Source organism: Gadus morhua, chromosome 4, assembly GCF_902167405.1.
Source record: "Gadus morhua chromosome 4, gadMor3.0, whole genome shotgun sequence".
Classification (NCBI taxonomy): domain Eukaryota; kingdom Metazoa; phylum Chordata; class Actinopteri; order Gadiformes; family Gadidae; genus Gadus; species Gadus morhua.
In genome coordinates, this window is record NC_044051.1 from 38,416,292 (window position 1) to 38,430,232 (window position 13,941).

The 13,941-nt window shown below is 47.1% G+C and overlaps 1 protein-coding gene across 2 annotated transcripts; it reads right to left on the reverse strand.

Moving 5' to 3' along the window:
• Positions 1–787: 787 nt before the first annotated feature.
• Positions 788–12,670, reverse strand: LOC115543034 (peripheral plasma membrane protein CASK). Of its 2 annotated transcripts, XM_030355571.1 has the most exons (3): positions 12,382–12,670; positions 11,323–11,512; positions 788–1,169 (listed from the first exon to the last, which is right to left on the reverse strand). In XM_030355571.1, the coding sequence occupies exons 2-3, from the start codon at positions 11,379–11,381 to the stop codon at positions 803–805; spliced, it is 426 nt and encodes a 141-aa protein (XP_030211431.1). In that variant the 5' UTR covers positions 11,382–11,512; positions 12,382–12,670; the 3' UTR covers positions 788–802. The 2 variants fall into 2 exon arrangements, with proteins under 2 accessions (XP_030211431.1, XP_030211430.1); XM_030355570.1 differs by having other exon boundaries at positions 11,323–12,667.
• Between the last annotated feature and the right edge of the window lie 1,271 nt (positions 12,671–13,941).

The following is a 13,941-nucleotide window of genomic DNA, read 5'->3' on the forward strand; positions in this document are numbered from 1 at the left end:
ACGATATGCAGGTGCGAGCGTGTATGCTTCTGTTTAAGATATCCCTTACCATACGGTGGGTCTGTTTGTTTATGGGCCCCTCACACCCGTGTGCTACATAATTAGCAATTTACAACTGCTGTTATGAATGCATAGCCAGCTTGTGAATCCGTATCTGGGCGACATCGTGGGGGTATCCTCCCAATATGTCTGTCCGTGAGTTCAAACTTGGGAGAAAGTTAGAGGTACTTGAAGGAGTACACGGACTCAGGGTATTGTACGACTATCCCATGGCTATACCCAACATAAACAAGGACCCTTTTGCGCATCCCTGCCCTCTAATCTGCCACACACTTGCACTTTAATTATGTATATTGCATTGTAAATCTTTCAAAGTACGACTTTATACATATGTTTACACAGTCCTTCCAACGTCTCCTTTTAATTCTGGATTTGTTTTTCGATCCTGAATGAATGCCAGTATCCACAAGTCAATCCCTTTGTGCATTAGTACCCTGGCAAATAGCGTTTTGTATATCTTCCAAACGGCTAAAGGGTGTAGTCCCCGCTCTCTCACACAGAGAACAGGAAAAGGTTGACCAGTTCATCAGCTCCTCCAAACCGGGCCTACGCAGGATTCATATCCTGGATCAGTCAGGTGAATGGCTCACCAACTAATTTAAATTTTAATTCAGGGCATTTAGCAGATCCAAAGGGCCTTACAATAAGTACATTAGTCAGACGAAACAGAAACAACCAATTTTGATGTTGATGTTGCTGACGGCGAATGTTTCACGACACGCGTATGAATCAGTGTCTTGCATTAGAAGAGTGTGCGTGCAAGCTTGCGTTCATATGTGGGTGCACGACTATACGTGGGTGCATGCTTTCGTGCGTGCCAGCCAGACCGTACGTGCATGCGTGCGTCCGCCCGTGTGTGCGTGCGTGACGGTATGTACCCGCATGCGTCGGGGCGTCCGTCTGTGGGTGAGTGACGGCACACGTGCGCGTGCCGTACTTGACGCAGCGTGCTTATGCCGTTAAGTGCGTCTGTGCATGTGTGCGTGCACTCCTTACCCTCGGTGCTGAGGCCGGGGCTGGATGTGAAGCTCGCCACGTCCACGATCTTGGTGGCAAACTGCTGGCCCGTGTCCCTGTTGATGCAGCGCCGCACCACGCTGAAGGGACCCCTACGGAAAGGGAACGGTCGAATCATTAATCGGTTTCCTTAATAACTATATCAACGTTAGAATGTGGAATACACAGAATATCACATAAGGCAGAAGCAGTAAAAGGTGCAGACAATTGCCTTGCTGCGGACAAGAATCGCGCGCACAATTTATTTTTTTATTCCAGATAATGCGACGGCAGATGAGGGCCGACACAAAGCAGTAATTAGTAGTTAGTTACCTGCTTAGTTAGCGTAGTTAGTAGTTAGTAGTTAGTCAACCCCACATCTGGAGGACTGTCAATGCTAGGTTCTGAAAAAGGCTAGCCAGGCTGGCAAGCAAAACTAGCTAGTAGCCAACGCCATAAGCGTAGCGGTGTAATGTCTCAGACTTGAATCTTTTTACAGTATTTATTTTAGATTCACACACACCCACATAGAGTTAGTCATAAACTCACACATGTCATCGACAATATCATCAGAGTATTGACGGATCATCCATACTTAAAGGTGCAGTGTGTAAAATCGAGGCGGCCGCTAGCAATGAGGTCGCCGTTTCGGCGGCCAAAACTCCAAGCATTCAGTTCTTCTTCCCAGCTTATATTTAGAACCAAGAGGCCGGAACTGAATGCAGAATTCCACATCTGGCGGCCATCTTGGTTCTAAATGTGAGATTGGAGGGAGGAACTGAATGCGGAGTTCCGCATTCAGTTCCTCCCTCCCAGCTCGCATTTAGAACCAAGATGTCCACCAGATGTTTAGGACCCATAGGAGGAGCGGATCGCACCGGGATGTGGGCGAATAAGTTGGTGTCTTGTGTGCTGCCCCTAATATAACGGTGGTGAGTTTGACATGTGGCATTCCCTCTAGAAAACCTGGGAGACCCGTTTATAGTTCTTCCTGTTTTCCTTAGCCAATGGGTGGAGATAACCACATTATGATATAGAATACCGTTGCTATTCTAAACCTGACACATCTGTGTGTGTGTGTGTGACGTGTGTGTTTATATATAGTACTCACTGTGTATCAAATTCAAATTGATTTGTAAAGAGTACAACTGCCGAGAAAAATAATTACCGCCACCCTTCATTGATACCACATTCCTCTGAGCACCAAATGCATATCATATGTTGTGTGTGCGTGTGTGTCTGTGTGTGTGTATGTTTCAAACGTTGTGTACATATGTGTGTGTGAGTGTGTGTGTGCTGGTGCAAGTGTGTGTCTCAATGTGTGTGTGCGTTTGTGCGTGGGTGTATCTCCGTTCGTGAGAGGTTAGGGCAGAGCCGGAATTCTCCCTCTATTCACGCACATTCATTTCCCACGTCTGCTATAATAATTAACTCATCCTGCTGAGAACTGAGGGGAACGGCCATAAAAACACATAGGCCATCCACCGCAGGGGTCGCCCAGGGATCATACTGAGAGCCCCTGAAAATCAAACCCGGTCACCTTTTGGCCCCCTTCATTTGGTCTCAGAAGGAGACATCCGGAGACAGCTGGCTTCTTTCACACACACACACACACACACACACACACACACACACACACACACACACACACACACACACACACACACACACACACACACACACACACACACACACACACACACACACAGAGAAAGATTGGGGGTGTGGAGCCCCTTTTTGACGGTAATGGGAGACCTTCCTGGCTCCTAACGTTTTCTCAAGACCTGACCCAGAGCTAGTAATCATTTACACTCTGTGTGTGACGGACGGGGGTGGGGGGAGGCCTGGGCATTATCGCTAGGGTCTGGGGTATGCGGCGGTTTTGCAGTGATTTGAAGGCACAGGAGGTTCAGAGGTTTGCGGCGCCGAGACTATTATCGGTCAAATGCAAATGTCAATAAAAACAAAGGACTGCCGATGACACCGGCAGACTGTGAGCCAATCGATGGGCATCATTGAGATGCATGAGCCGTGACGACATGAACTGTGAAATAGCATGAGGGCCATCACTGCCTCCACATTGGTCGTTGATTAAAACAAATGGGAACGCTTTACGCTAAAGGGTACATTAATTAATGAATTAACATTAGTTAGTGCAGTAATAAACATGAACTAACATGGACCAGTTGACCAATAGTCTATTATTCAATGAGCAATGATGTTCATGTTAACTAACGGTGTGCACGTGGTGTTTATGTGAACTAAGGTATTCATTAAGACATTATGGAACAGGGTTAGGGTTCGATTAACCCCTGTGCTAATGCTAACGCTATACAACAATGCTTATTCCTGCATTGACTGATGTGACTTAATGATTAACTAACGAACCCTTATTATATTGCGAAGTGTCCAGACTCAATGAATCACCCCGCCCCCCCCCCCAGCCTTCCTGCCGACTGGCCCCCGAGGGAAAGAGGCGGAAGGCTGACATTAACGTTCCACAATTGAAACTTATGGTCCGTAATAAACAGAAGCTGCCATTGTTGCCACTGCCCCCATCTGTGTGTGTCTCAGTGTGTGTCTCTGTGTGTGTCTTAGTGTGTGTCTCAGTGTTTGTGTGTGTCTCAGAGTTTGTGTGTGTGTGTGTCTCAGTGTGTGTGTGTCTCTCAGTGTGTGTGTGTTTGTCTCAATGTGTGTGTTTGTCTCAGTGTGTGTGTGTTTGTCTCAGTGTGTGTGTTTTTGTCTCAGTGTGCGTGTGTCTCTCAGTGTGTGTGTGTCTCTCAGTGTGTGTGTGTCCTCAGTGTGTGTGTGTGCGTGTGCGTGTGCGTGTGTGTGACATCACCACAGCTGTTCTGGGTGGGCTCGCCTACGCCTCGCTCATGTTCTTGGGCACTTGTCTAAACTAAAGGGTCCCTCCACAAACAAACACACACACACGCACACACAAAACCCCCTGGAGAGACAAAGATGTGTTTCTATGGTTCGTCTTTTTGTGGAAGCGTTGTTTGGTTTTGAGTCATCTTTTCATCTCTTAAAGAGGTGTGTCTCTCTTGTTTCTTCAGCGTCTTCACTCCTCCGTCTGCGATGTTAACGACTGAATGGTGTTAAAGTAGTCCTAAATACTAATACATACCGCACCTACTTAAAACTAGGGTAGGCATTTTCGAGGAACAAGCCACAGTAAGCTAGAATTACCGAAAGAATCCCATCCCTATCTTCAGGCCTCCCTCCAGAGTTACTCCACCAAAACACGCTACTAGCTCGCTAGCTTTAGCAGCAGGTCGCCTAGCCTACTGGCAGACTCCGGTCATGTGCAATAAGAGGGCGGGAAGAGTGCGCCAAGGTAGCCAGTAGGGTTGCCGCGGTGTGGACATTTTCACACAGAGTAATACACTCGTGTCAACACCGGTATTACCGAGTATAAACTGTATAAACTTTGAAAGTAGGTCAACCGCCATCTTCTCCGTCAACTCTGCTTTCACACTCGGTGACAGCGTCTTATAACGTTCTATATATAATAGTATAATATAATTGTATCTATAATATCACGGCCAAAAGCTCTGTGCGCCTCCGGATGGCCGTAGCGCGGGGAGCTCTCGTAGGGATTGGGCTTTGCGGGGTTTGTTTACCGGCGTTGCTATGGTTACCGGTCTTGTAAGGAAGCCAATTCTCGGCGCGCCAATTCTCTTCCGCACAGAGCAGAACTGTTGCCTATTCTACACATTATAATTTTCTTAAGTATAATTATATTATTAATTTTTACTGAATTATTTTATTATTACTGAAAAAAAAACACAGTAATACCGTATACCAGGCAGGTAGGTTGACAGACAGGTAGACCGTCCAATCATTTAATTTGGGCAGAATGAAATTATTGGACAGGCTTATTAGAGGCCTGTGACAGCCACAGATGCCAGATTTAATCTTTATTCTTTTGATTTATCGATTTCTTTACAGATGTGATGAGAATTTTAATAACACATGACAAAAAAAGCTTATAAAATAAATGGCCTACCCCAGCTTTAAATCAAACTGAAAACAACACACTGTTTGCCGGTACAATAGTCAGAAATGCTACGATCAATGCCTGGATGCTAAACTGTCCACCGTGAACATCTTCCAACGGGGAGCCCAGTCCAACCTCATTCAACCAGGCACAACACCAGCTGGGTGACACTGCTCCAGTCCAATCACTTCCTCCTACACGCACACAAGCAGAAGATGTAGGGGGGGAAAGTTAAAGTGTTTGAATAATCAAGGCACAATTAGTATTCAGGTGGTCGGGCTCAAGACAGAGATGCCCGCAGGAGCATCTCCACTGATTTAGCTGTGAAAGCGTTTTTTTTTTCCTTTTCTTCCCAGGTAGATGAGTCTCAGAGCAGTCCAGTTAAAATTTTCCACCCCCTGCCTCTGAAACGTCAAGCCTCGTTGGGAGTGATCCGTCTGACGCCTGGTGGCGATCGGTTGGAATATTCCCGCAACACTTCGGCTGCTGGTGCGTTCGAATGTATTGATTGGGCACTAGGGCAGGGAGCAGGCTTACATGGAAAGTACAAACTCAAGGTTAGTGGTATGCGGTGTCGATCAGAACGAGAAATCCATTCTCGTTTTCGATCTGATATTCTTTTACATATCTTTTGGAGGATAATTAAAGCGTGCACACACTGGAGGCTGAATCTAAGGTTTATAAAATGGATTGTACTTAAATCTGACCCTACTTGTAACGTTGCAACGCTCAATTTCACTTTCAGTTTCAAATGTTAATAAACACTCAAGTATTTTGTACTGAACAAGAACACGTTTACAACTGAACTCACTGCAGTCCCCTAGGCGATGAGACCTTTTGAAGAGACAGTACTCTCCGTGTAAGCTGTTACATTTAGTTACTGAGCATAAATCAGGAGTGAAAAGCTGCTGAAATAGCTACCTACCCCACCGAAGCAATATGTTACACTGCCTCTAATTTATTGCTTCACTTACATAAATTGTGTAGGGGGTATAGGCAAGGTGTTATCTCAACTAAGGCCACTGACTGCGTTTATTAATCACTATGCAGTGATAGTGATTTCTTGTTAACAGAAAGTCACTCGTTATCACAAGCATAACTCTTGATTATGGCATAATGATACCAACTTCAAGCAATCAATTATATTGATTATTTGCGTGCCTTTGAGTCTGGTGTGCGACCGTTTTTCCGTTAAATTTCGGCTGAAAAGACGTTATATATAAACTATCCTTGATTAAAATATGCTATATCTCATACTATACTATGCTTTGTCTAAGGAGAGTAAAGCTTTTAGAGACTAGTTATCAACGTGAAGTGTCAACGATGGAGACTGACCCTGTAACACTCGCGAGTAGCCCAGGCGAGAATCAAATGAACTCATCGGTCAAAAATAAGAATCAAAAAGGGATTTAGGAGCTAAATGTCACTGAGACAATTTAGTTATCCGGCTCACAACTCAGAAACCGCTGCAGGAGCCATTGCTTCAGCGGCCCCAAATGAGCAGTACGTCCAAATATCTTTCTTTGCTCTAATTAGCACCCCAGAGCTAGTGTAGAGTGCACCATCGCAAAATTCAGTTACAAATCCTACAACTCAATGCCGCCGAAAAACCCAGTAGTCATAGAGGGAAACGGATCCCATTAGATACGAGTATGTCGTACTGGAGCCAAACCTACCCTTCTTTATTGTTTGTACTCTGTTCATTGAACACAGATTTGGTTATTTCTGAGTAAAAAGATGGAGAGTAAGCAAACCAAATCAACTTTAGCGTCTGGCTGTTTTTGCCAAGGAATACAGAAACATGTCTTGTCAAGGGGCAGGTATGGGTAACGTTTTGTACTCAACCGTGTCTGACCCCTACCTGATGGCTGTGGACATTTGGGATCAAACCCAGTACCTTTCACACAGATATCGAACACCCCTAGCCACTATACTATTCCACCCCATACAAAAGTTATAAATCCCTGATCAGTACATCATACTTTATTTCTCTGTGTTGAAATGTTGGACATGACTTTCTGTAACACCCAAGCCAATTGTTTTAAGATCTTTAGCTTTTCATGATCTTTAGCTTTTAATTTCAAACCCCTACAACTACAATCCTTCACTGGTAAGCGGTTTTACCTGCCTCCCAAACAGGCCTGCTAGCGCACTAACAAGCAGCTTAAGGTCAAGGCTCTTCGAAATAAGGCTCTTAATGATGAAAGCTTGCAGATAAGGTGAGCATCAAAGGGACATTAGCATCGCGCAGGCAGAGAAGAGGGGAAGCTGTTTAGCATGCCTTCGATCGACCAAATGTTTATTCTCACTGAAGAGGCTTCGGCTATAAGGTGGAGCTGCTTTAACATATATAATTATACCCTCCACCATTTTAGACAATCAATATAATTTAAACGTATAATGCGTTTTTCATTAATATTTAAATCATTTGATTTGGCTCTTCCCATCAAACCCCCCCCCCCCCCCCCCCCCCAAAAAAAGCACAAAAAACGATCAACTACCAAACAAGTAGCTGAATGATTCATTAGTAAGTACAAACATCCCCTATCCACGCGTCTGTTTAGAGAGGATGTCGAAAAGAACAATGAAAAGACAAGAGGATACTACAGCAATGAATACGGCGTCGGTTTTTTAGCAGGTGATCAATAAGCCTGCGAGCCACACGAAGGCCTGTATTGTACCCCTCTTCACTGGAACAGGCCTTTGCTACACCAAACCGCCACTGACTGGGTGCTGGGGGGGAGGAGCACACCATGAAATACAAGACAGCAGACCAGGCCATAGTATTGATTTATTGCGATTGTCATAAAAATATCCTTTTCATGAAATCGTCTGAAACTGGGATGGATTTTTATCCGAGCGGGGCCTATGGTGGCCATGACCATGCCAGGCGATCCAGCGCTGTGGTAGTAAACCAAGGGGGTGGGGGGGGGGGTAAGGAGGAAGGGGTTATGTGAAAGCCTGTCCGTAGACGGCATGGGCGTTGCGGTCGATATCTGCTGGCCATGGAGCCTCGAGGCCCTCTGCTCCAACCCCACATGACTGTCTCCGTTCATCTTCTTCAGCTTCGCTTTTTTGCCCCTCCTCAGCATCATCGCTACCGACGCTAACCCCATTATCGTAACCCCTCTTCCACCAATACCACCACCACCATCACCATCCCCAGAATCATCAACCCCTCTTCCACCACCAACACGACACCCACCTTCACCCCTCTGTGACCACCACAGCCTTCACCATAGCCCCTCTTTCACCAGCACCACGTTCGCCATCACCCTCACCCCGTCACACCTTCACCCCCATTATCACTCCTCTGCCACCTCCACTACCACCTTCACCATCATAACCCCTTTCCCACCTCCACCCCCTGCATCACTCCTCTGCCACCTCCACTACCACCTTCACCATCATAACCCCTTTCCCACCTCCACCCCCTGCATCACTCCTCTGCCACCTCCACTACCACCTTTACCATCATAACCCCTTTCCCACCTCCACCCCCTGCATCACTCCTCTGCCACCTCCACTACCACCTTTACCATCATAACCCCTTTCCCACCTCCACCCTCAATATCACTCCACTGCCACCTCCACTACCACCTTCACCCTCATAACCCCTTTCCCAGCTCCACCCCCTGCATCACTCCTCTGCCACCTCCACTACCACCTTCACCATCATAACCCCTTTCCCACCTCCACCCCCTGCATCGCTCCTCTGCCCCCTCCACTACAACCTTCACCATCATAACCCCTTTCCCACCTTCACCCCCTGCATCACTCCTCTGCCACCTCCACTACCACCTTTACCATCATAACCCCTTTCCCACCTCCACCCTCAATATCACTCCTCTGCCACCTCCACTACCACCTTCACCCTCATCACTCTGCCCCCTCCACCACCACCACCCCAATCATTGCTCCTCTACCACCACCTTCCCCATCATCTCTCTACCACTTTCACCACCTCCGCTCAAATCCTAACCCAACCTCCACCTCCGCCTTCTTATTCTGATTCTAAGGTCCACCTCTTGCCCACCTCAACTAGTAGTAGGAGCCGACATTTCACCACCACCAGGTGAGTGAGATTAGCCATTACAAGATCAAAATCACCCCACTAGTGACATCACATCAAGTGGGAGTGTCCACCCAAGTAAGAGGGTCAGATAAGTCTAAAAGCCTACTCAGGGGACTGAAGCGATTCGTTGGCGTTTCTATCCATCAAACATTGCTATGGACACTCCCACTTGTTATGTCTCTAGAGGGCAGATTCAAAATAGCTTGTACTGGCTAATCACACTCACACCTGGTGTTAAACAGGGTTCCTTTAAAGTAGGCATCGATCTCTGCCGTCTCATCTTTAGAAAACAGGGGAGAGGAGCACAGTCCGGTGATTAGGCCGTTTAAATCCCAGCGCCGACAATAACGGAAAGTCTGCATCTCTTTGGACAAAAACATCTACTACGAGGCTAAATACAAAATAGCAGGATGATTGCATTCTGCAAAGGAATTTCACATTGAAAATATACCAAACCAAACCCAAATAGCAGGGGACAGTATTATGAAGATGTAGCACCCAATTCAGAGATTCAAACTGGGTGGCGTAGCAGATGTGGGGAGGTGGCAAATTGGTGTGACAGCTTGTGTGCCTGTGTGGCATATGACCATCCAAAGGTCAGAGGTCAAATGCCTGGGCTTCCATCTATGTGAGTTTTCACACTCTTTTGTGGGATAACGGTCAGCAGGGGGGGGGGGGGGGGGGTTAAGGGCTGGGTGAGGGGGGAGTTGTCTGAAACGGGCCTGTGAAGTGCTTTGAGGCTATCGCCACGGAGGAGCTAAACAAATACACTCGGCTGGACTGCAGCCTCTTCTGATTGGTCGAAGGTTCAACTTTTATCGCTCCCTCTCCCTTTAACCTACCCTTCTTTCTCTCGCCACTCTCCTGGCCATTTAATTGTATACAGCTGATATATAGGATGTCCAATTAGACCCTATTTTATTGTCATAATCTACAACAACATTGGATAATTAATTACAATAATTCCGATCCCTTTTTCTTTGGAGCAGGGAGGGGTTTAAGAATATGGCACTTTGATACCTACAGGTACATAGCAGGTGTGCCTGTAGCTTTGTTTTCCTGTAGCTTTGTTTCCCCCCCCCCACCACACACACACACACACACACACACACACACACACACACACACACACACACACACACAGTGTCACCATATGAATTTCAAAATGATACGGCACATCGATGATGGTGGCGTAAAATGATAGGTGGCATAAACAATGAAAACACTTGAGGCACTTTGGTTTAATTTCCCATCAGCCCCATTGAGATGCTAAAGACACAGTGACACAGAACACCATCCCTGGATGGGCCCACCCTGGGCCCACTGGAGACAGTGTAGCCTATTGCCACCGGTTGCAGCGGGTCACAAGAAGTCGACTCATTTACAATTCAACACAGCATAGGGCTTGCAAGGTTTTTGCGTCGCGTCTTGGGTTCCACACATCACGGTGAGAGAAAGCACCAAAGCACTTCTGAAAGGCATGCAGAAAGGTGAACTTCACCGACGCGTACGTCCACGGGTAACTCTGCGGTACACAGGTAAATACTGGGTGGCCTGGCTGGTGAACTACATGCACAGACTGGGGATTTTACATTTTTTAACATACGATAAGGCTTTTGATGAACCGGGGCCTAGGTCAAATTTAAAATGTCAACACTAAATCTAACCTATTAAAGGAGGCTAGTTTATTATTTATAATATATAACCATTTACAATCATAAATAATAATAATTATATAATGATACCATAGCTATGAATAAGGATGTGTCATGGTGGGCTACATCTCATCTCAAATCCTACATAATGTATGCATCTATAATATTTGCCTTACACCTGGAAAAATACATTGGCCGACTCAATCCATAAGTATTCATAGCCCTTCATACATTATCATTATTCAAGTTGAGAAATTGAATGCTAGATTTGCATCAAGGCATGGCCCAGGTGTGACGTGTGTGCATTAGGCCTTATTTCCAAAGAAAAGCCAGACACTTGCTTTCACAGACGGATCTGTTATTCAATCGCAGTGAACTTTCACCTCCAGAGAGGAACCCCATCCAACCCAGACATCCGCTTCTCCTCAACGTGCGGATCATGTGAAACACACCCAACCATAGACCCAGAAAATAAAGTCATGCGTTCCACTGTGATGAGGGTGATTAGGGGGATGATGCGGTTCACTTACTTCCCAATAACCTCGCACAGCTCGTACACATCCTCGAAGAGGACGTCGTCGTCCGCCATGGTCTCGCAAGGTAGGTGAAAGACCCAGTGGTCTCCCCCGATGTCGAGTCCTCCTCCCGGGGCAGGGGGTCTGGAGCGACAGCCCCTGACGAGGTCTCCGCTTCTCTACCTCCGGTGTGTCTTACTCGGGGCTGGCCCGAGGGCCACCGATGTCCACACACACACACACACACACACACACGGCCTTATCCAAGTGTCTTCTCCCCCTTATCCACAACCCTTCCTCCAATGTCAATGACAGGCGGACCAGCGGGTCTCGAGCTGGGGTGAGTCCCGGACGGCCAGCCTGTACGCCGGGGCAGGCTGGCTGCTTAGCCCGCTAGCCGGGATACCGAACCGGTTCCCCGGTGCAGGGGGAGAGGTTGTCAAGTCCTCGGCCCCACCTTATAGTGGGCTCCTTTTACTGGGAATGCTAGCCAGCACTGGTGGGGAAAGATGGCTAGCCACCTGGGCTGGATTATTAGGATGGAGGGATGGCTAGCTTAGGCGATATAACGGTAGAAATGGCTCACCCACTGGGGGTTACTGGAGAGGAATAGGATGGAGATGGCTGGCTAGTGGGGTATAATGGATGTAAATGGCTAGAATAATAGGATGGAGAGAGGGTTAGCTAGTGTCATAGGATTGGGGAGATGGCTAGCTAGGATGGGAGTGAGGTTAGCCAGCTAGCTAGAGTAATAGGATGGATGTATCAGACTCCGGGGCGTGGATATTCCTCGCTGATTTGCAGGGGGAAAAAACCCGTCTTTGGTAGTAGGTCGCCCGCGTATCCCTCTTGAAGCCACCGCCTCTTCCCTACCTTAATATATAACACTCCCAGGGTGTTAATTTCACTCGATTGTGTTTTTTTTTTTAGTACGATACCCTCGTTCACTAAACTGAGGCTGTTAAAAATGTAAAATGGTCGGCTGGCTCGAAGTGTAAGGAGCTAGCGGTCGGTGGGAGTGGAGATAGCCGGGCCGGCTCGCACCGTGACCGCGCCGCGCACACCCCGTCTTACCCCCGCCGTCCACCGTCACGCGTCCGGGGCTTGGAGAGCGTCCTCAGCATCCCGAGATCCCGTTCCCGTATTATTATTACCGCACACGACCGTGTTCATCTCGACGAAGGGTAATCCGGTGGCGAAACATCGCCTCGTTAATATTAATAATTATATGATGTAGAAGTCCGTGTAGCCCCCCCCTTTTCAGACCGGCGTCGCTCCCCGTCTTTCAGCACCGTCTCATCCGCTGCTGGGCGCTCCTTCTTCGGCTCCCAGAGACGCCTGGCTCTGCCTGGCTCCGCCTCCCCCCTCTCTCCCTGTTTAGGAAACTAGCGCCCCTGGATCCAAGATGGCGGAGGCGAATAGCCGTTGCTGGCGTTGCGCTGAACAGGCCTTGGAGCCAAGATGGCAACGGGTCGAAGGGCCCACCGAGGGGCAGTTTCCTAACGGCCGCGTCCCAGCGAATCCCGCGCAGGCGTCGACCACGAAAATCCATCACCTTACGTCAGCTTTCCCCTCTCTTCATTTACCAGTGTTGCAGCACCCAGCCACTATCAAAGTAAACTACATTGTGTTGCTATGTGAAACATAGTTTCATGAATGAATGAATGAATGCATGCACATTTTAACGATTGAGGTGAATTGTTATGTTTGTGTTGAATGCGGGATTTTCCGTGGCTTAGTCTTTAATACTCGTAGGAACATGCTATTAATACAAATCTATTTCATTATGTATGAAGTTATTGGCTTAAAATGTAACGAATGTGTGCATGTAATGGACAATGTGTAGGCGTGGGTCGTGGCACACAGTATAAGGCTGGCAAACTCAAAGCTCAATACTATTTCAATGAATACTTTAATTCAAAACAATGTAATTATTATTAATGAAATTGCTTTCTTGGTTATATTTGCACATCCACTGTGCAAGATGGTTTGGCTACATTGGCTAGAGAGGAGACGCCAGTAAAATCATAGATGCGGTTGTAAGTGGGAGCCGTGCAAGGGGCGCCCTCTAGGGATGACACTGACAAATAATAATTGACTAAAACCCGGTCCTTATATTCAGACGCAAACACGCTGCTCGAAATGTTTCTATTGGCGTTTTACACACCATTTCAATGAAATAACCGTAGACCGAATGCATGCGAGTTTAATGCATATAGTCCTTTATAAAACCAACCGTGTGATGAGAAATAACTAATCAAAGGAAAAGTTATATTATTCTAGAAAAAAAACAACCAACTACTTTGTAGTAAAGTAAGTGGCATGGGAGCACAGTCATGTGCAGGGATCGAGTGAAATTGCAAGTATCACCGCTAGAGGGTGCTGTTTCTTTAACTGCTGTTCTCTCGGTTTCCATGGTGCTGCATCACTTCTGCTCGCGCATTAAGGTGTACGCTTCCCCGATTGGTTGAAGGCGTGGAGCAGCTATTGATGATCTGATTGGTGGATGATGTGGTCATCATATACACGGCAGTGTGTGTGTTGTGTGAATTGCCTTTTCTCTCGGTGCGGTGTTGGAAAAATACACACTTGCAAACACCGACTACGCATCACACAAGGACCTGCACTGTAACA